Source organism: Euwallacea fornicatus, chromosome 7 (assembly GCF_040115645.1).
Source record: "Euwallacea fornicatus isolate EFF26 chromosome 7, ASM4011564v1, whole genome shotgun sequence".
Taxonomy (NCBI): Eukaryota; Metazoa; Arthropoda; class Insecta; order Coleoptera; family Curculionidae; genus Euwallacea; species Euwallacea fornicatus.
Genome location: NC_089547.1, coordinates 1,968,287 through 1,989,510, shown reverse-complemented (window position 1 = coordinate 1,989,510; position 21,224 = coordinate 1,968,287). Strand labels below are relative to the sequence as shown.

The window sequence follows — 21,224 nt, the reverse complement described above, 5'->3', positions numbered from 1 at the left end:
AGTCGAAGCCCGACAGAGCGTAAAATCTTACAGGTTTTTGAGTCTTACATTTGAAAATTTCTGTGAGATTTTTTTAAAACAAATACTATTCAACGTTTCATATCATCCAAGCCAAGTTGAGCTTTCTGGTGAAGGTCAGCACGAACATGCGAATATCGAATTTTAATTACGAACTGATGTGCACTTTTTCAAAGTTCACTTTCCTAGTTAGAAAAAAATGCGACATGCGCAGATTTTTAATTTGTTACACCCTCAGTTGCGAGTTAAATTGAGCTCAGTGATGAGTGTTAAGAGGGCAGTGCCACGCACTCTTGAGTATAGAGAGAACAAAAATTATTTATGACACTGCAATTTTTATAGCTTTTGACTATACAATGATCGATTTTAAAATAGGCTTCTCAAAGCATATCACCCAGTTTTTAGTTCTATAAAATATAAAATAATTATTAATTAACCATGATTTCGAACAGTTCTTCAATAGGTGCAGTGACATGTAGTTGTCCTTTAAAAGATTTCAATAGTACATCAAGCAAATAAATTATTTCACACTCTTCTATTTAGATTACTGAATTGCATGTGTGTCTCGGCTCAAGGGTATCAAGAGATCAACCGTAAAGGACTTAACATGTATTATGCAATAATATCACGTCGTGGTGGGCAGTATATTATTGTGCAATTAATTTGAGATATAGTAGGTTGATGCGAGCAATGTAATTAGTTCAGCGAAGTTAGTGATTAATTGCCATCTTAGGATTGGTCGTGTAATACGTAATAATTGTTTTTAAAGCAGCATCTGCTCTCTGAGTCTGAGCTCAATAACTGTTAGATACATAGATTCGTAATCGAATAGCTATATCGTAAGTTCAAATAAACACTTTTTTCTACTTTGATAAATGAACTGGTCGTTTGTGAAATGCAAACAGGTGAGCAAACGAGTTTCGTTACGCAATTAGTTACATAACGAAAGCTGGCAGCTTCGCTCCATAACTGTGTCAACAAATTACGGAGCACACATGATAGCGGCCTTATTTTGCTTGAATTATAAATTCACTTAGTTCATTGTACCGGACCTACAGTAAATCAGTATATGGCTGCAAAACAATATCATAAAAAGCCCTTTATAATAATCAATTTGGACATAAACGTACATTTAAATTTTTTCAAGTCACCTCTGTCTAAACACCGAACGATGAACGACAAGACATCCACAAAGGGAATATATTTTTCCCGTCCAATTTATTTTTAATGGATACAGAAATACTCAAATTTATCTGAATTAATATATAAAATGTATTCAAGGCGGCTCCACTCGCAACAATTCAATTATCTTATGTTTTTCGCTGTTTCCTCTTCAAATCGAGAAGCATCGGTTACTTCCTGCAAAAATGATATTAGTTCCTTTAGTTGGAATCTCAATTATTAAAAAACTTAGAGACAGCGATCAATTATAAAAACTCTATGCTCTTTTCACGTCCAATGTTTAATCGAAATTCAATTTTAAACACCTTTCGAAGAGAAAACTTTCGAGAAATCCCGCATTGAACTTCCATCACGACGCTCAGAACGGAAGTAACCTTTATAAAACTTTACGTACTTCATTTATCTTAAATTTCCCGAGCAAAACCGCAACGATTTTCCGTTATGTTTTAAATTGGAACCGTTAAACGTTTTGCAGCTTTTCTAAGTGCAGTCGATTTATCTTTGAAAAGAGATTTATTGACAAAAACCCAGAAATAGTTTGGTCCAGTCACGGCCGGACCTTCGCGAAGATCGATTTGGAGTTTGAAAGTTAATTTTGGGCAACGCAAAAATCGTGTCATTGAATAACGGAAGTTATCTCTTATACCGCACAATAATATATTCATTAATAATTCAATTTCATCGGCAATTATCTCCGGCTCGCGGAAATAATTGAATTTCACATAAAACCGGGACCGAGATACTCCGCCTCAATTAAAACTGCGGACTTTTGTGGCGGGGCCTCATTTATTTTATAAAAGCCCCGACTACATTCGTTTTCAGAGATGGACCAAAACTTTTTTAATCTCAGAATTGCATTTTGTGACTTGGAAGTAGTTTCGTATTAAACCGACAATGAATCGAATCAACTGTAGCTACAATTGGCCGACAACGGTTTGAGGTTTCAATAATTGAAGTGAGTTAATGAGAAAAATAGTTACGGAGTTACTCTTGATGGAAATTTCACAGTAAAACGTCTTTAAGGTCAGAGGTTTGATAGAGGGTGTGCAGTCTTTCGGATTTTGCCGGGCATGGTTTGGGCGAGGACTTGCGATTTCCTCGCGAAAATTGCGACAAACTTTGGATTCTCCGATATTCTCCAGAAGAAATCAAATGGAACGGACTTTATTATTTCAAAAAGTCTCCCTTCGCATTTTTCCCCCTGCTCTTGGAAAGCGACAACACATTAAATCCGCCGATTTGAATATCCCCTGTTTTAGTCACTATTTCATTCGGATCGTGTCTTCGATATCAAAAGGTTGCCCCCGATTTATCATTTTATTTCTGGCACTCAATAGAGCGAAACGTGCTCGACATGATAGACGATCCCAATCAAGCTAACACAATAAACGCGGGAGTGAATCCCGACGAAAAAAGCCCCCGGGCCCATCATTCCCCCGATAAATATCACAATAAATAAAATATTCGTATATATCCGAAATTGAAAAATAAACGAAGTGGCCGTCAGGACGACGCTGAAATAAAATTTGTCGTCTCTCTTAGACTTCCGAAAAGAGTTATGGGCTCCGAATAGAATGAAAAAGGAAAATACAAATAAAAGCCCCCACATTTCTGTGAAGTTCTCCTCGATGATCTATCGCGGAGCGTGACGCGCTCATGAAAGTAGATGAAACTCCGATGCGGAATTGCTGAAAGTTTTAAGGAGATTTGAATGGGAATTTATGACGGCTTTGAATTCCTGAAACCGCTTATTTAAAACATAAAACTTCATCGAATGAGAGCAGCAAAACAAACATGCAAACGCCGCGGTAATCGCTGGACAGGTCAAGCCGGAAATTTGGGGCGGCCGCTTTGATAAATAAGGGAAATGACCAACCGAGGGCCTATTCGAAAAGTATCGGGGTGAGACGATTGTGCTTTTCCCCTTTCGGGAGAATCGGTCTTTAATCAACATCCACTCCAAAAGCCATCCGCTATATCTCAATCCCCGGCAGTAAACTGACGTTTATGTCACGTCATTTATTGATTGGTTTGGTACTTAAACGTCAGTGGACCAAATCATAACGTCAGAGTTTCGTCTTTTTTGACACTATAATACAGACGTCATGAAAAATTAAGTAGTAACCTTGTTTTCAGTCATGCAATATATATATTTATATGTATAAAATAACTAAAGATTTTAGCAACCATTTAGACTGATTTAATTGTTAAATTTTTTATTCATTTGAATGAAATCAACGAAAACTTGAAGTTTTGCTGATGCGTAGAAAATTCATTGATTTTCACTCATTTTCGCGTACCAAGAGGAAGTTTTTTCAATTTACTGACATGAATACCTGTTTCCATGAGTTCTCTCAAATCCGGAATTTACAATATACAACATTCATGCCAACATCTATGTAACTGTAATTTACAGAACTAGAAATTCATAACAAATCCTTCAATTCTCATTAAATCTATAAACCTACAGTAACTGTAATATACGATATTCTCGAAATTCACCGGCACGTTACTTGACTGGAAAATATGGAAAGACTTTTCGAGCTTAATTTAATAATACCGTAATTTCCAGAACTCATGTGAAACTGTGATAGAAATGTCGATATAATTAATAGGATTCGTCAGGGTCAGATTATGGAAAATGATGGGAGACTGGTCAAGAATTTTGAAGTTTGAACATTTCTAGCTGATTCTCCAGTTTCCAGGTGTCGCGACTGGGAAAATAAACGTTGGAAAAGGGTACATGGGAACGCCCGTACCCGTACCAACTTATGTATCTGTGGATCTCGGGGTCATCTCAAACAAAGAGTCGACATTTGGGTTTCCACCGAACTTTTCTGTTGCTGAAAGTCAGACTTCCGCAAGTAGGTAGGAAGATATCCGGCATTTGTTCTATTAAAGTTCCGAAATTTCAAACTTGAAAAATATCCATTATTAAACCGACAATGCATCCAAAAAAGTTTCAAATTATCCGCGAAAAATCCAGATTTCGTCTTGTTATTGTAAATCGAAGAAAACGGATTCAATTTTTCCGCAGTTATTTGGAAAAATATCGGCGACATTGCCGATATGAAAACCTTCACTGCCCAGCTTTGCAACAGAAATTGCACAACTTTGGTCTAATTTAATCGACCTCGTATTTCTTAAAGCAACCGAAGTCCCTAAGGTGGGGCTCATAAAGCGGTCACCCTGCATCGGAGGGACGCAAAGCCCCTTCTGTTCATACCAAATGCATTGGTCTTGAAATCCAAATCGTGAACGGAGGTTTCAATCATTAAATATCGTCGGGACCCAAATAATTTGCGAACCGGTTTCCGGTTAAGCCAAAATAGGCCCCGGGGAGCAAATAGTTAAGTGATCGATATCGAATGAAATTGTCTCGAAGTGGATTTACTGTGCGGTTTTGCCTTAAGTGGTAGGGACACAACACGGATTACTCCGTTGCATTCGAGTGCGCTTTGTTCCACTGCGAACTTACTAATTGAAGTTGCTTCAGTGACATTGTTTCGGCAGTATTGGGAGGATTTCATGTTTATTAAACTTTCTTGCAACTCTCGAGTATCAAACTTCCCGCGGAGCGTCCTTATTAAAATTTCCAACCGGCTTAAAGCGTTTAATGAAATCGAGCCTTTTGGAAAAAATTCGGATTTTAAAGTGGGAGTCTGTGATGACCCCGCAAAAAAGCGCTCCACAAAAGCATTAGTCTTGGGCGCCTTCTTTTAACGAGAATCACTTACATAATGACGGGAAAAACGTTTTTACACTCCGAGGATTATTCTAATCACTTAAGCATCTCCGGGAAAACACGCCACAGAGCCTCCAGGGAGATAAAAGTGCATCCAGGCTTTTAATTTTGAATGATGGATCTGTTGATGAACTTTCGACGCTAACGAGAATTTCCTGACTTATTAAAATCCGAAAGCGATGCTAAATTTAATTGAAAAAACTCACCTAAGACAACCATGGGTTTGGTTTCCTCATCTTCGCTTTCAAGGGTGGAGACCGAACAAGTAAAGTTTCCGGACAAATCAGGACCGGCCTTCGAGATGTGTAGGGCGCGATGGATGCCGTAGCTATCGGCACTGGGTTTGGGTTCCAAGTTGACCCTACCCTTGAGAATACCTAAGCTCTGGGGCTTTCTAGTACCTGCAGATAACATTTATCAAGGAACACGAAATTCGATATCCGTGGAAACTCACCAGGAATCCATTGATACACTTGCGACCCGTTAAAATACCACTTAACCACCAAATCATGTTCAGTTTTGCCCACTGTAAAATCACAGTCCAAAATTGCCTCATCTCCGAAATCCACCAGATCGGGAACGTTCAGCCTGTTTATTCTCACTGCTTCAGCTATGTTCATCAACACTGAAAGAAAAAATATTTCGAACAAACACGTTTACGTGGAAATCTAACCAAGAATATTTAATGTCAGGAAAGTCACAAACTATCAATTTTATGACTCGTTTCATTGTCATATCAATTGATTTCACGCCAGAATGTCCAACAAAGTTTTAAATGCGGCTACGGTCGCATTAGAAATCACTAAAATGGCGCTGACCATCACTGTAAATACGTCCTGGAAGTTGCTCAGTATTGGCAAGACCGAGGTAGTCAAGCAGTACCTCGAGTACCAACAAAAAGCCACGCCCCAGCAGATAGAAGTTCTTCGAATGTTCAAAGGGATAACTGCCAAATATCCTGACCTGGCTAGAGCCAAGATCAAGAAGATACAGGAAGCTGAGAACAAGGTACAGGCAACGAACGATATAGAGAAGAAATAGAGATATTATAATATTATTGGGGGCAGTTTTGTTTATTAAAGAAAAACGTCTGAGGGTTTTGAGGATTTGTTCAGATATGTGAGTTCAAGCGGGAAAGTTTTGAGTAAGCGCTCTTCCGCTCACAAAGATAAGCATGAAGCGTAAATTTAGAAGATTTATAGGTCGTAGACTTGAGAACTTGTTGCTTTTTGACTGATGCGTTGAATTTTCGTCGACTTTGCATGTGTACCTTGAGGCACAAACTAACAGACCTGTGTGTAGACGACTAAGAAAAGTTTACCAAGTTTGGCAAACATGAAGACTGTGGGAGACATCACAAAGAACAATTTTATCGCGTGTTGGAGAGGGCTGAGAAAGCCGTCGTGGTAACACATTTTGGAGGAGTGTGCTCCATAATGATTAATTGAAAATGAGCGATGGCACCTAAATAACCATTAACTCCCTATTCTCCGCACGTGTGCAGAAGTTAAAATACTTTTAGACTTAAGCTCGGCTCGTGGACCTACCGAGAATTAGACGAAAAGTAGTTGTGTTTATTGGCTTTTGTTTTATGAATTTGGAGTGAGTCACAACTATAAGAGGCTTGGAACTCTGGCTTTTCTGTTTTTTACATTCATTCAATTGAGGTTTCTGTAAGTGTCAAAGTTCAGGTCGATGAAGATTAATAAAAAAAAAATTGCATCACTCAGATGGAGATACTTGAAAATGATCAATTCAAGAATCGAAGAAAAGGACGATCTTGATGCACCCTATGAACGTTCTGAACTTTGATGACTGATATCAGGACAACACGATATGGGCAACAAGTGTTTAAGAGAGCTAAACGAATACATCAGATTAGTAATCTCGAAATACTCTAGTATGCACAAATATGTGTAATGACGAGTTTGTCATATTTGGTTCAGCTTCTGAGGTATAAAATTACTTTGCTACTTTTTCAATTTTCATTCGCGTGTGCTTCAAGTCCAGCGCCTCGACGAGCTCTATAAACCTACGGGAAGAACGATTATGGGGTCACATCGCCATTTAGAAAGTGCTTTAAAATGACGCTACAACGAAGTCACACCACTAAGTCACAATATTTCAATTTTAAAGATGTCTCAAATTACATATCCGAGTCCTACAGCTCTTAGTGAGGTATTGTTAGTTGATATACGTCAGTTGGTAAGATATTACTCAAATCGAACGGAAAGCATCCACGTGCACCATTTATTTAAAATATTCTGAACCGAAACTTATTCATATTAAGTAGATATATTGTGGTTCAGTACTCGAGACAGAAAATTCCTGTTGAAGTCAGATAAACGTAAGATTTCGATGTCAATTGCGCTATAAACCTTCCAGGGCCACATTATTGACATGGAAATATGCCGTTTTATTCGCATGGAAGCATATTCAGTTAAATTTCTATTTTAATTTATACAAATTTTATCAATGATTTGACCTTAAATCTGGTAGAATTTTTCGATCAACTGTGCTAACAAACTTGTATCACCCTCAAGCAAGTTATCACTGCTGTCGTCCACGTGCTCCGAACAAAACCAAGATATCCAAGCGCTCTTTTTCCCTTTATGCTTTGGGATACAATTAATATCGTACAATATACCGAGAAATTCAATGGGCAATTTAGAACTGCAAAGATAAAGCGTTGCTCTCTGCGAGCTATAAAACAGGGTAGCCGCAAACCCTGGAGAGAATCTCGTTAAACGAAACAACAAACCAACAACTTAGCCAAGAACAATATAAAATTGCCACACAGTATCTCACTTTTAAATCCCGACCAGAAAGGGCATTAACTAAATAACGGTAATCCTTACTTTGGACAGGTTAAATACGTTCCGCCGCAGGAAATCACGTTTTAAGTAGCGAAAGGTAGAGTTTTTGCCTGCCTGAGGCCCTCGGAAGCACTCTTCTGGGAGCATTTAAGTTAATTCTTCATATCATCCCTTGTTCCGGCTTGTATATACTCTTATCTTGTCTTTTATTCCCTTTTTGGTTCGGAGCATTTTAATCTGCAGTAAATATTCGACTTCCTGTTTATACAGACGACGCTTGCGGTGAATTTTCCACGGATTTGCCTCCGAGAGAAGATATGACCGGGCTTTTAACGAGAAATATGTGTGCTATGTAAATCCGAACAACATTAGGGTAAATGGAATTCCGAATTCTGCTTGTGATTGTTTTGTCTGAACCCCAGAAACAAAATGGAAAAGTTTCTTTAACTTCTCTCCCGTACCGGTTCGGAGAGGGGGGGGGAGGGGGTTTAAATTGCAACGTTTGTCTGGTTTGCCTGATTTCGTTGGTATTGAGAAAAACGAGAAATAGAAGCAGGAATGTCAGATTATGTTTGCATTAAACAGGAGTCCTGCAGCTAAACTTCAAGGCTATTTTGTATACCGAACAATTTGTTATGTCCACTGCTAAACATTGAATTATGATTTCGCATAACTCTCCCGAAACTAGATTAATATTGTCGGCCTCCAAATTCCTTTTCTGCCCCCAAATGAAACGCTCTGTCACAATAATTGAGCCATGTCGACAGTTGTCGTTGATTTATGAGTCTATTATTCCAAAGATGATTTATTTAGATTAAAATATTTATTTTGTATCAACAATTGTGCATTGTTTGTCACAATTTTGTAAACTAGCAAAAGCTTTTTCATTCAAAAACAACTCTCAAGTTTTTATTAATAGATATTTCCCAATACCACTACCAATTATACGTACATGACCAAAAGTCCGCCATAAATTCGTTAATAATTTAAAGAAATATTTTTCATCAAAATGCCGAAACACCTGAAATATTGGTTTTAAGCGTGCATTTTTTGGGGTAACAGACATGTATACAGAATTATCCATGCAGCAGGTAAACGTACTTTTTCATTTTTCTATTATCGAACTCTATATTTATTGTGACGTTTTTGAGTTTTTTGGGAAATTCTATACCTGTTTCATGTAACGCACCCATGACTAAATGCAACAATTTTCGAAACAAATTACAAAAAATAGAAATAACGGTTGACTTGTTGATACTTAAAAATAGCAACATAAACTATAACAAAATAACTCCATAAAATGCCATAGGGATGAAGTTAGGCGATTTAGCAGGCCATTTCAGTTACAAATATTTCAGTAAACATTGAATTTAGACATGGGTACGTTACATGAAATATGTTCAAAATTTCTCAAAGAACTCAAAATCGTCATAATATACATAGGACTCCGCAAGAAAAACCTTAAAACTAGATTTATCTATTACATGTACTTTGTAGTAACTCTACAGGGTATCTTGTATTGATAGGCCAATCCGTTACTCGATGATTTCTTATGCGAAAATAATTAGACTTTCTTTATGACACTTTATTCTTTAGTGCATTCTAGTCATTACGCAAGGTGTTGGTTAGTTAAAAAAAAATGTTGTTAATAGCTTGGGGTTTCTTAACATATTTTAATAAAATTTTGCAGTGATGTATAGTTCGAATAGGCGCATATTTCCTATGATTTGAGTAAACACGTTTAGAGAAACAATGGGCAAAATGGGGGTTGTGTACATGTTTTCCCCCCAACTTCTTTTGCGTATGCCAATGGTGCATTTCCTTAGTTATTCAAATTAGTTGTTTTTTTTTATCTAGATTTTTTTATGTTTGTAAAATTTTGATTTACAGCTTATTTTAAAGGATATTTTAGCTTATAGCCCCCCAATACGTGGCTTCCATTTTTTATTTACGTCGAGAACATATTTCCGGAACACAAATGATTTCCGTCTTACTACTTAGTGTACGTTGTACATACTAATTTGGTGATTTTCCTTTTGAAAAGTAATCGTTCTCGTGCTATACCCGATGTATAATGGGCAATTAAAAGAAATCGTTTTCCTGGCGTAGTTAACTAAATGAATAAATAATGGAAGCCACATATTGGGGGAAATAAAATAAAATATTCTTTAAACTAAGCTTTAAATAGAAATTTTGCAACAATGAAGAAACCCAAATAAAGAAACAACTAATTTGAGTAACAAAACAAATGTACAATTGCCGTGCGCAAAAAAAGTTGGGGGGGAAACGTGTATATACTCTATATACACTAGTGGAAAAACGCAAAGCAATTTTTAAAGAATTAATATAACTAGAGTTTTAATAGTGAAAATTGTTTAGGTATAGATTTAGTACGAGGCCACTGTATGTCCAAATACTTTGACAAAAAACTTTCTTTATTTTAATTTTTTTGTGGAATTTTATTTTAACAATAGTATTTTTTTGTCGAAAAAAATTTAGCAACTTATCAAATTATAGCAAATATTTACCTTAAAATTTATTTCATTCATGATACATCGTTTAGTTAAAATGCCTCGAGGCAAACATTTATCAATGGAAATAAAAGAACGTGTTGTTAATTTGCATAAAAGAGGCCAAAAACAAGCAAATATTGCTAAAATATTTCATTTAAACAAATCCATTGTTTGTCGAATTATTCGAAAATATCAAATGTCTGGAAATACTGATGTAAAAAGAAAGTGTGACAGATCCGGAGAAAACCAATCGCTACCACGATAAAAAAAATTTAAAAATTGCGAAGAATGAACAACTTCGAGGATTAGACAAAATTAAGGACCGTATTTCTGAAGATCACGGTGTTCAAGTAACATCTAGAATAGTAAGAACCACGTTACTTTAAGACAAATTATATGTAAGAAGACAGCCAAAAAACCTCTTTTATATAAAAAATTAGACGTGCCCGACATAATTTCGCGCGACATCTTCATTGGATGGAACAGAACTGGAAATCATCATGGAATGTGATCAGGAGCGATGAATAAAAGTTTTTGCTTATTTAGTAGTAATGGTATCACCTACGTGAAGTGTCCTATATTGATACCCAATCCAAAATACACCTGTCCTACAGTGAAGCACGGAGGTGGGTCGATAATGGTATGGGGTTGTTTTTCCGGCTATAATGTTAGCCCCGTTTACAAAATAGATGGTCGTATGAATAGATTTCAATATAAGGAAATCTTGGAGAATCAAATGGTGCGATATGTGGACGATTCTATGTCTTTAATACATATATTTTCCAACAGAATAACGGTCCAAAACACAAGTCTAAATTTGTGAAAGAATAGTTCAGGAGTTCCCGCGTTTTGGAACGGCCTTCGCTATGCCCCGATCTAAATTCCATTGAGAACCTCTGGGAAAACTTAAATCGAAAAATTGAAGATAGGACCTACAGGGATCAAGACGAACTATTCACTGCTTTAAGAGACGCATTGATAAGCATACAACCAGTCATCCTGGCCAAATTGGTAAGGTTCGTGACAAAAACATGCGATCTTGCAATTAAAAACAATGGATATTTTCTATAATATATATATTTTTTTTTATGTAAATTGTTGTTTTGATACATTTTAAGGTAAACATTTGCTATAATAAAGTTGCTCTGCTTTTTTCCGCAAGAAATGCAGTTGTTATTATAAAATTATTTCCTTCGATTTTTGACGAATTTATGCGGAACTTTTGGCCCTACGTCACAATGTCGCGTCCTAGAGTTCGGACAAATTCTTAACGATGACGAAAAGTCCGCGGTAAGTGATACGGCAGCCCATTAGGGAGGCATCAATTCCGTAGTCCCGATACTTGAACTGCCAATTTTTCCGTATTACACGAAGCATGCCTGCTTATGACCGAAGGTCTTAAATTATGTAAAGGTCTTGAATTAATTTGCAAAACACGAGTAGTAACAGCAACTCGACATCCGCAGCGGCGAAACTGATGGTGAATCATTTATCAATCCGAACCAATTTCTGATCCATCCGATGCCCTATTTATCGCATTAGTTATACATGGCCGAAATCCTGTAAACAGAGAGGTCATCAATGCAGAGGAATATTGAAATTCTATCAGGGTCCGGTCGGCTGCTCCACCGCAGCAAATGAAAGTTCCATTGTTGGGTTTCGTTTTAGGAACGGGCACAATATCGCTTTGTATCCGGGAATTGTATTAGATTGTTCAAGTTTGAGTCCGCACTAGATGTTCGCTCGCTAAAGTTTCTAAAGGGGACGTTGTAATAAGTGGAAAATGGATACGAATTGTGTAGTTGTCGAGTGGCGTAGGGCAGTGCAGTCTAGGAAATATGCACTCGACATTATGGAAGTTTTTGTTATTAGGTTTTCTTTGCTCTCAACGTTCCATCTTCCACTGGAGGTTGGATTTCACAAAGCAACTTACAGACAAATTATTATACAGGGTGTTTCCTAAGCACGTTACGTAACCTCGGGAGCGTACTCCGTCGCTAAGATAAAGGAAATTTTGTTGTATAAACCATATCCAAAAAACGCTTCGTTACGGAAATGCAGAGCGTGAAAGTTTCGTTAAAAAAGTACGTGTTAAACGCGATACGCCAGTGTTCTTTTTCAATGTATTTTTTCTTATTTCATTGTTTTTTCGATTTGGAAGGTAAAACGTCTCTTGGCGTTTTGCCATAGGGCGCACCGCGTTAAGGTTCCTTCGACAAACGAAACCGCGAAAACAACAATTTGGTTTAAGAAAATGAACTGCATTAAATTTGACTTATTTTGATAATGACAAGAATCGTTGGTCTAAGTGTGAAGCGGGAGTTTGCTTAGTTGAGCGCATTACGAAGTATGTTTCCGGACACATGTTCGGAGCCGACACCGTTTCTAGAAGAAGAGAAACAATAGAGCGAAATTATTTCGCTCACCCCATAAGTACTAAATCCGAGGAGCACCAACCAGAGGCGCACCACCACCGAGAGCCGTTACAGGCTATGGTCGCGCAGGATACCATAAATCGCTGCCGTCCGATGAATACCTATACAAGTCGCTTTTCTGGAAATATTACAGGCCCGATGAATTGCAGATCGCAGCTATAGTCCCTCTTAGCAATCTCCTTTTGAGAAACAGCGTATTTCCCAGCTATAAAGAACCCCTGCCTGATGGGCACTGTGGTCTGGCACCCAGATGGCATTCTTAGAATAAATGTCGATATACGTGGGTGTAACTTATGGGATAAAAATACAAGTAAATTGACTAAACAAACTACACCAAAACCAATAACATAAAGTCCTTAACATACCGCTTTCAATGAAAAAATAAAGGCATTACCGTGCGCCGTAATGTAATAACTACCATTCGCGAATGGAAAGCGAGCCATTTTTTATTTGCTTTTTTTTTTCTTTAACAACCAATAGCAATTATAAAAATAATCATTTGTGACACTGAATCAAAGCAAATGTTGAAAACGATGACCTCCTGAAAAAACTCACGATTCCAATCGTCTCGTCATTGATTGTCTCACTCGTTCAAAAACTCTTAGAATATTTTTTATGACATTGCACGTTGAATTATTCGATTTTCCAAGTCATTTTCATCTAATACAGGTGTCTTATGCAGGAGCGACTTGAGGTAACCCCATAAATAAAAGGCTAAAGGATTCATGCATGGACTGCGAACTGGCCAAGTTTGGGAACCACCACATCCAATCCAGCTAGTAAAATGTTATTCATTCAAATGTCAAAACAATTCAGTTAATCAAATGTCAACAAATCAAAAACGATCTTTTCCCAAACACAATTAACAAATTGAAAAAAACAATTAAAAAGGGAAAAATATATAGAAAAAGAACATTGGGTTACCACGTTTATCACGTAATTTTTTAATAAAAATTACACACCCTGTATTTCCCTAACGAAGCATTTTAGGGATATTGTTTATACCACAAAGTTACCTTAATTTTAGCGACAGAATACGTTCTCGAAGTTACGTACCGTACTTAAGAAACGCCCTGTAGAGCAATGTGATGTTACACAAATAGGAAGTTGTTACCTGTACAGGTCTAATAGTCATATTAGAAATTTTTGCAATTTCGCACCAATTTTGCACGCGTTTTTGGTGTTCAGAGATGATGCAGCCCTAATCGATAATCCGAAGACATTCCATTTAGTTCCGATTTATGTTGAATTTTAGTTACATGTACAATATTGGCCATAATTATTGCAACTTAAAATTGTTTTATATTTTTGTCTAAATCGAAAAGACAAATGCGCCACTCTGGACATACGTACATTCTTTATTGAACTACCTTTACTTATCAGAGAAAAGAGATGTATTATCTCTTCTTATATTCACTGGTATAAACAAATTCTGTTTCCATGCTGATGAAAATTATTGCAATCATTTATTTTTTCGTGTTTTATGGAAAAAACTTTGCTTCTCAGTTCTTGTTTTCAGTTCGACTATTATTTAGCGAATTTTCCGTTTTAGTTCGAAGTAAAACGTAGAGTGAAAACGTTAGAACCAGAGTGATTGATATTTATGAAAACAGTCTAAGGCAAGTCGAAATAGCCAGAAATTTACAACTTCATAAATCGACAGTGTCGAGAATCATCAAACAATTTGTTCTTACTGGTAGCATAATACCATTAAAAAACACTGGTTGACCAAGAAAGTCCTAGAAGAAATTGGACCTAAAGCTTTTTAAAAATTGCGAAAAAAACTCCCTTCCTATCTTCAACGAAAATCTGGGTGGAATCGACCAAGCAGGACCATTTGGCCTTTTAAGTTGAACAATAAAGCGAAGATTTTCGGAAAACGGCTTAAATAGTTATAGACCTGCCAAAAAGCCTTTACTCAAACCGCATTCACTGGACACCAAATTATTGAAAACGGGTCGTATTTACCGACGAGTCTGAGTTTAATTTATTTGGAAGTGATGGTGTGGTTCACGTGAGGTGACCTACAGGCCAGAGATTGGATCCAAAATACACTTGCCCCACTATTAAACATGACGGTGGATCTTCAATGGTGTGGGGGTGCTTTTCGTCATTTGGTATAGGTATTTAACATAAAATTGAGGGAAAGATGGAGAAATTTATATATAAAGACTATTGGAACCCTGTACAGATAAGGTCATACCACTTAAATTTGCCTTTCAACACGGTAACGATCCAAAGCATGCTTCCAAATTGGTCAAAGAATGGTTAAAACAGCAAAAAATATCTATTATGAAATGGCCGTCTCAAAAGTATTGATCTCAATTCAATTGATAGAGAGCTTATGGGAAATGTCGGAACAGAAAATTTTGGACCAAAAAGTTAAAAATGTCACGGAACTGTACGAATTACTGCCAAAAGCTTGATCGGGAATGGATCCAGTCATAATTGAGAAATTAATTAATTCTATGCCAACTAGAATGGCAGATGTAGTGAGGGTTACAGCATATTACACTAAATATTAAACATTTATTTTATTTTTCATTGTTACAGTTAATTATTTAAGCAAAACAATTTAGGGGCAATAATTTTACGCAGCACAGAAACACAATTTATTCATATCAGTTGTTAAGGTTCCTTCAATAAATGAAACCATGGAAACACAAATTTAGTTTGCAAAAATGGACTTTATTGCAATTTTCACTTATTTGTAACAAAACGGCCTAAACACTAATTGGAAGTTCGCGTGATGGGCGTTTTGCAAGTTAAACTTACGATACTAGTTACATGATGAGGAATGGAATAAATAATAAAAGAGAGGGAGAGAACCTGTTTCCGTCTTTAAGTACTAAAAACTGAGGACTTCCACGCAGTGGCGCACTCCTGTCAGAAGCCATCATAGGTTAGCTTTGAGCTTAAGCTTGTAAAGTGCAACCTTCGGGTGGATATATCAATGACTTAATAAGGGTAATTACAAACATGACGAATTACAGATCTCGGCACTAACCCAGTTTCAAAAACCGCTATTGAAACTTAGCGTAATTTCCCGCCGTAAAGGACCTTTATGGCTGAGAACCTTCTAGGGTACGTGCCGATGTACCTGGGCGTAACTTAAGTGCTAGAAGTACGAGTAAATTAACAAACAAACTAAACAAAGTCCTTAACATCGGTGAATATAAGAAGAGGTAACACGTTCCGTTTCTCTGATAAGTAAAGGTAGTTCAATAAAGGATGTATGTATGTACAGGGGGGTGCATTTGTTCTTTTGATTTGGACAAAAATATAAATCCATTTTTAAACTTGCAATAATTATGGCCAATACTGTATATTTTGTTTTAATGAAAATTTTCTAAAGAGGATCCATAGGAAAGTAGATTAGATCTAGTGTACAGCGCTAGGAAAGGAAGGAGATGGCATGGAAAATTCGAAGGTGATCAAATCTCGAAGGATAAAGTAGCTTTGCCAATTGCTACAACATAACCTGCGAATCTAGTTTGTTCTAACCCTAATCATAACCGAAATTGAAACTTACAGTTTTAATTTCCGAAGAAGCCGTTCAATTGCGCTCCAATTGGCGCTGAACTTTAACTGAAAGCATCTTCTTCGCGAGGAAAAACTCTCTATTTGTTGCATGAAAAGGCAGAGCTTAGACTAAAGAAACTATAAGGCACTCAATTCCAGATAATAAAGAAAACTTCTCAAAGCTTTACATTTGAGAATTTGTAACCCCGAATTCTATTGAGGTTCACTTTACTTAACCTGAGTTAAAAGTGCCTTCTTTCAGATAAAAGCTTCCCGAGTGACTTTTATGAGAAAGCACAAATTTAGCGGAAGAAGCCGTAAGTTCAGTTCCACAAGCACGAATTAAATTTTACAAAAACTTAAAAAATTTCTCATTTCTAAACGGCTCATTCACTAATTTACGTTGAATCTTACCCCGAAAAATCTTATGGAAACTCGACAAAATAATATTCTCAAAATACCTAACACTGCTATAAAATACTTAAAATGTTGCGAGTTCCTATGAGGGAAACCGCATAGGGCCTTTTGTCCATGCTCGTGTAGCACGTCTGATGAAGACAATAATTATTTTCAACACAATGATGAAAGAACACAATACGCATCATTGTGTTGACAATTATTATTGTTTTCACAAAGTCTGCTGCACCAGCATACTCAAAAGGACCTATGCATTTTTCGTTTTACTTTTTAGGCGACGAATTTTCTTCTTCTGGCTTGTACTAATTAATGATGCCATAAAAATGGGTCGTTCGCACCTGACGCAATCCGGCTACCGCAGCACCAGTACTGCGAAATATCGTTAGATGGAGCTTGCGATATATCGTACCAGACCCGATAACATCTGTCGTTTCAACTATCACCTTGTTTAACGTGGTCATTAGGCATATTCGGCGATGCCTTTAGTGCCGTTACCGCCAACCGATACTCGAAATGTTGAACGATATCGCTTCTTTTTTCGGCAAGTCATTAAATTAAAAAAAAAAAAAATGAAAATGGTATCGATTAAACTTCGTTTGATATAAACTTGAAGAGGAGGGGCAACATTGAAATTAGTTATCTCTGAAACGGGGAAAACAAGGTTCTTTACGAGAAAACTAAATAAAAACCTTAAGTTGTATGATAACCGTCCAATTAATTCTAAACACTTCCGCCATGTGCGTGTACCTCAGATCGTTTCACGGCCTTCCGACATCCGTACTATCACTTAATGGTGGTAACTTCTGCAGCAAAATTAAATTAAAATTTTTAAACGATGCTTCGCATTCAGCCCCGAGAGGCAGGCAGAGCTTAGGGTTTATTTTTCACTTGCAGACACACGAAAATAATTCAAAACATCGAAATGGTGGTATTTACATGTAATTAAGTGCTGACATGTTGAATGCAAAATTGGGGCTTATAAACGGAAGGGTAAACACGGCAAAGCAGGAAAATCGCACAAAGCAGGTGAATAGAAAATTTCCATTCAGCGAAACTTCGGATGCTTTGTCGGAGCCCATTTAGTATAATTAGAGGGCTTCTGTTTCTGTTCCGAGTCCGGCTTTTGTCTTTTAAAGCACTTTTTTTTGTTTGGCGAGCGGATTTAATGCATTAGCCGTACAGTTATTTACATTTTTTCAAGCTGAAAAGGATCTGATGTGTGCAGGATATCCACTGGGGCATGATTGAGTTGGCCAAAGCATTTGTCAAATAAGCGCCGCTGGACAGATTTTTCCCCAAAGACCCAACTGTATCGATTCTCGTTTATTCTCATAAGCGCCTTTGAAATATGGCATCGTAAACATGTTGACTCCTATGATAACTCATCCGTTTTCAATGGATTTACGACCCCGTTTTTGTAACAATTTTGAATCAAAATCCATTTTCCTCGTTTAAACACACACACACACACACACACACACACAATTTGGACTGGTAAAATTCATGGGGCCCCATTCCGAGGGGGGAACGCAAAGATGAATGCCGTGTTTTTATGGCTTTTAAATCCATTTGAGGACCGATAAATTGCCTCAACATCTGTTCTCGGAAAATACACCGAATGGAAGATATATATAATATGTCAGCTAAATTATATTGGAGATGATATGTTGGGGTTTTTTGATGGTTTGGCGAATCTCAGCAAGTCGGAATTCCTAGGAAAATTCTAATAGATAATGAGAATGGAGCGTTTGGCTGTGCTCGTGGGGAGGGAAATTAAACCCTTATTGACCCCCCATTTTGCCAAAGAAGCTTTGGGTTCTTTACAGCATGGAATTTATAAGCTGGCAGCTTTACGATAAATTTTATTCCAACAGAGGCTTCTTTGATGGTAGCTTGTCAATTACTATAATTTGATTTTTTTTAGCTCTTTCTGAATAGCAAGATACGCTTTTATACGACACTAATAGGATTAAAAATATTTTCCAGATTTGTTACTTTGAGTTTCTGGACCGCCGTATTGATGTCGGGTAGAAAATACCTTAAGAGGTTTTGTTTTCCCTTTATTTGATCGTTTTTACACTTTTGCAAATTTTAATACACGCATTCAAGATATCCGAAGCATTAACTTGAATTTGTTTAATATCTGGACCATAGTATTGACCATACTGTTGAAAAGAGCAAACGAACGATTTATACAGGGACATAATGAACTATCTCAATCGATGATTAATTTGCAAGGTTTCGGACACTTAATACCTTAAACCTAATGTTACAAATTTATCTTCGTTCTAAAGGACAGCGTCAGGTAAAATTTAAAAACTTTTTATGCTCTGAATGACAAATTACCCGCCGAAAGAGTGCACTCTCACGAAATTAATAATTTTTTTGTTTCGTTATTTTCAGCAGCCGACTTTGAATAGCTATTCAATTGGGATTTTTAACAGATATTTATAAACAAAGCGCGATATTAATGTTTATGAGCGCTTCCTTTAAAAAGTGTGAAAAAAAGTGTACAATTTGAATTAAACGCATTTCTTATAACGCTTTGACCCACTTTATTGAACATTTTTTGTGGCTCTCCTTTATTCGTTTTCAAAGCATACACATTCCCTCTCTTGTTTGCCTTTTCTTCGACCGCACGTCGAAAGAATTTAAACCGTTCAAAGTTAATTTAGCATCGATATAAATTGGACCTCTAACTTTGTTAAAAAGGGACCTTAAAAGCAATTTTTAAAGGTTGCCTCTAACGTAAAGTTTTCCAAAGCAGATTAGTTCAACTGACGAAGATGGTAAAAGGCCACAAAACTGCGTCTCTCAACGTAAATAGTACTTTCTAAAGATTCAACTATTCAAAAATAATGCAATTATGGAAATGACGGTGCCAGTTTGCCTTAAACTTTGTCAAGGAAAAATATTTAAAATTTAAGTACCTACGGGAGTTTTCCAGAGAAACAATAAGAAGCTCCGGCAAACTATAAATTACCTTGTTAAAAAGAAGTTTAATGGACTTGGTACAAAGAAGGAGTTTGTTCGAAACATCTTTAAACCAGAGAAAATAGAGATTGAGTGGTTATTACTGCAGCCTATTTTCCAAAGGTTTGATGTAGACATAAGATAACTTTCTTCTTAACAACTACATATTTTCGAATATTAAATTCATGGCCGAAATAGGTTCCACAATTTTATTTTTCGAGGTTTGAGGTAAAAAGTGTCTTGGTATTCAAGGCTCGGCCGTGTTTTTTGGAGGTTCGAACGAAACGCTGCCAACGTACTTTGAATAAAATTATGCTAAACCAATTTTCCCGTCCGCAGATTTTTAAGTAGGCCATAAAACGTGATTATAAATAATAAATTTAATTATACGGGGGGAGCGTAAAAGCTTGTCAGAGAAGAGGCAGTGCACTTTACGAGCTCTGAGACGAAGTTGCCCTGTTGAAATAATCAGGGGTCTATAGCTACTCTTTTCCACTTCACTGAGAATCGCATAGGGTGAGCTATACTAATCCCGTTTATGTTGACTGCTAGTTCTTATAGCATGTTCCCATGTTAAGCGGATGCTCGTCCAGCCAGGGGCACTGCAAAAAATATATATTCTTCGAAATATGTTTCTTCTCGTTTCATCTCGAACTGCAGAGTGATTTTCAGCCTATGCGCAAAAATTTGAAGAATTTCATCTCAGGGCAAATTATGATTAATAGTGAAAAAAAAAAGTAAAAGACTTTCAGTCTCGGAGATACCAATTATATTTCAAAGGAAAATAAAAGAATCTGAACTTCATAAAATTGAAAATGGATTTAGTTTATCATAGCAACTGTTCGATGTTATTTCCGAGCTTTTCCATACACAGTTGAGACATAAAAAATGTATCAAGCGAACTCGAACGATTACTACGATAAATTAAATACATTCTCAATTTTATGAAGTTCAGATTCTTTTACTTTTATTTAAAACAATTTGATATCTCCGAAATCAAAAATGTTTTACTCATTTTTTTTCGTTATTAATGATTACTTGTCCTCAACCGTAATTTCCCCAATTTATGTGTAAAAGTTATATCACCCTGTAAATACTCCTGTCAATCAGTCATAGATCGATACATGTTTCAAACTCAAACTTACGCAGCTGATTCATCTACTACTAATCGTTAACATTGTTGTTAACCGGAAATGTGCATTTTCGACATTGTTTTGGTTGAATAACTCTAAAGGTCAACTGCGATACTCCGCAGTAAGCAACTGTGGGCCTTTCTAAGATTAAACAACCAAGTCTTTACTCCTAGAGGAGGAGAGGAAGTCTTCGGAGTTCTCAACCTCTATTAGCACCATCAGAATAAAAAAATAATAAAAACTAAAACAGAGACGAAAAGAGGGAATGATCGTATCATTTCTACCACTGGCAGAAAAAAAAGATGAGAACCTGGAAGAGAGTACTCTAAAGAGAAAAAGTATCATTTGAGATCGGGGATCCCAAAGGCTCAAATCTGTATGGAAATTGCATCACAACGTGCATGACTAATAAAAAAAATATTTTACTCAAAAAAAAATATTTCCTCCAGTGGTTTTGATATTAATTCTCG

General features: G+C 36.7%; 1 protein-coding gene across 1 annotated transcript in view; it reads right to left on the bottom strand.

Moving 5' to 3' along the window:
• Positions 1-21,224, bottom strand: part of LOC136340316 (uncharacterized) — a 124,909-nt gene that overhangs the window by 76,389 nt on the left and 27,296 nt on the right. Inside the window, exons 2-3 of the mRNA XM_066284297.1 lie at positions 5,400-5,570; positions 5,152-5,346 (exon numbers count right to left, since the gene is read on the bottom strand). Of these exons, the coding sequence (XP_066140394.1) occupies positions 5,152-5,346; positions 5,400-5,570 (366 nt within the window). The remainder of the gene's footprint in view (positions 1-5,151; positions 5,347-5,399; positions 5,571-21,224) is intronic.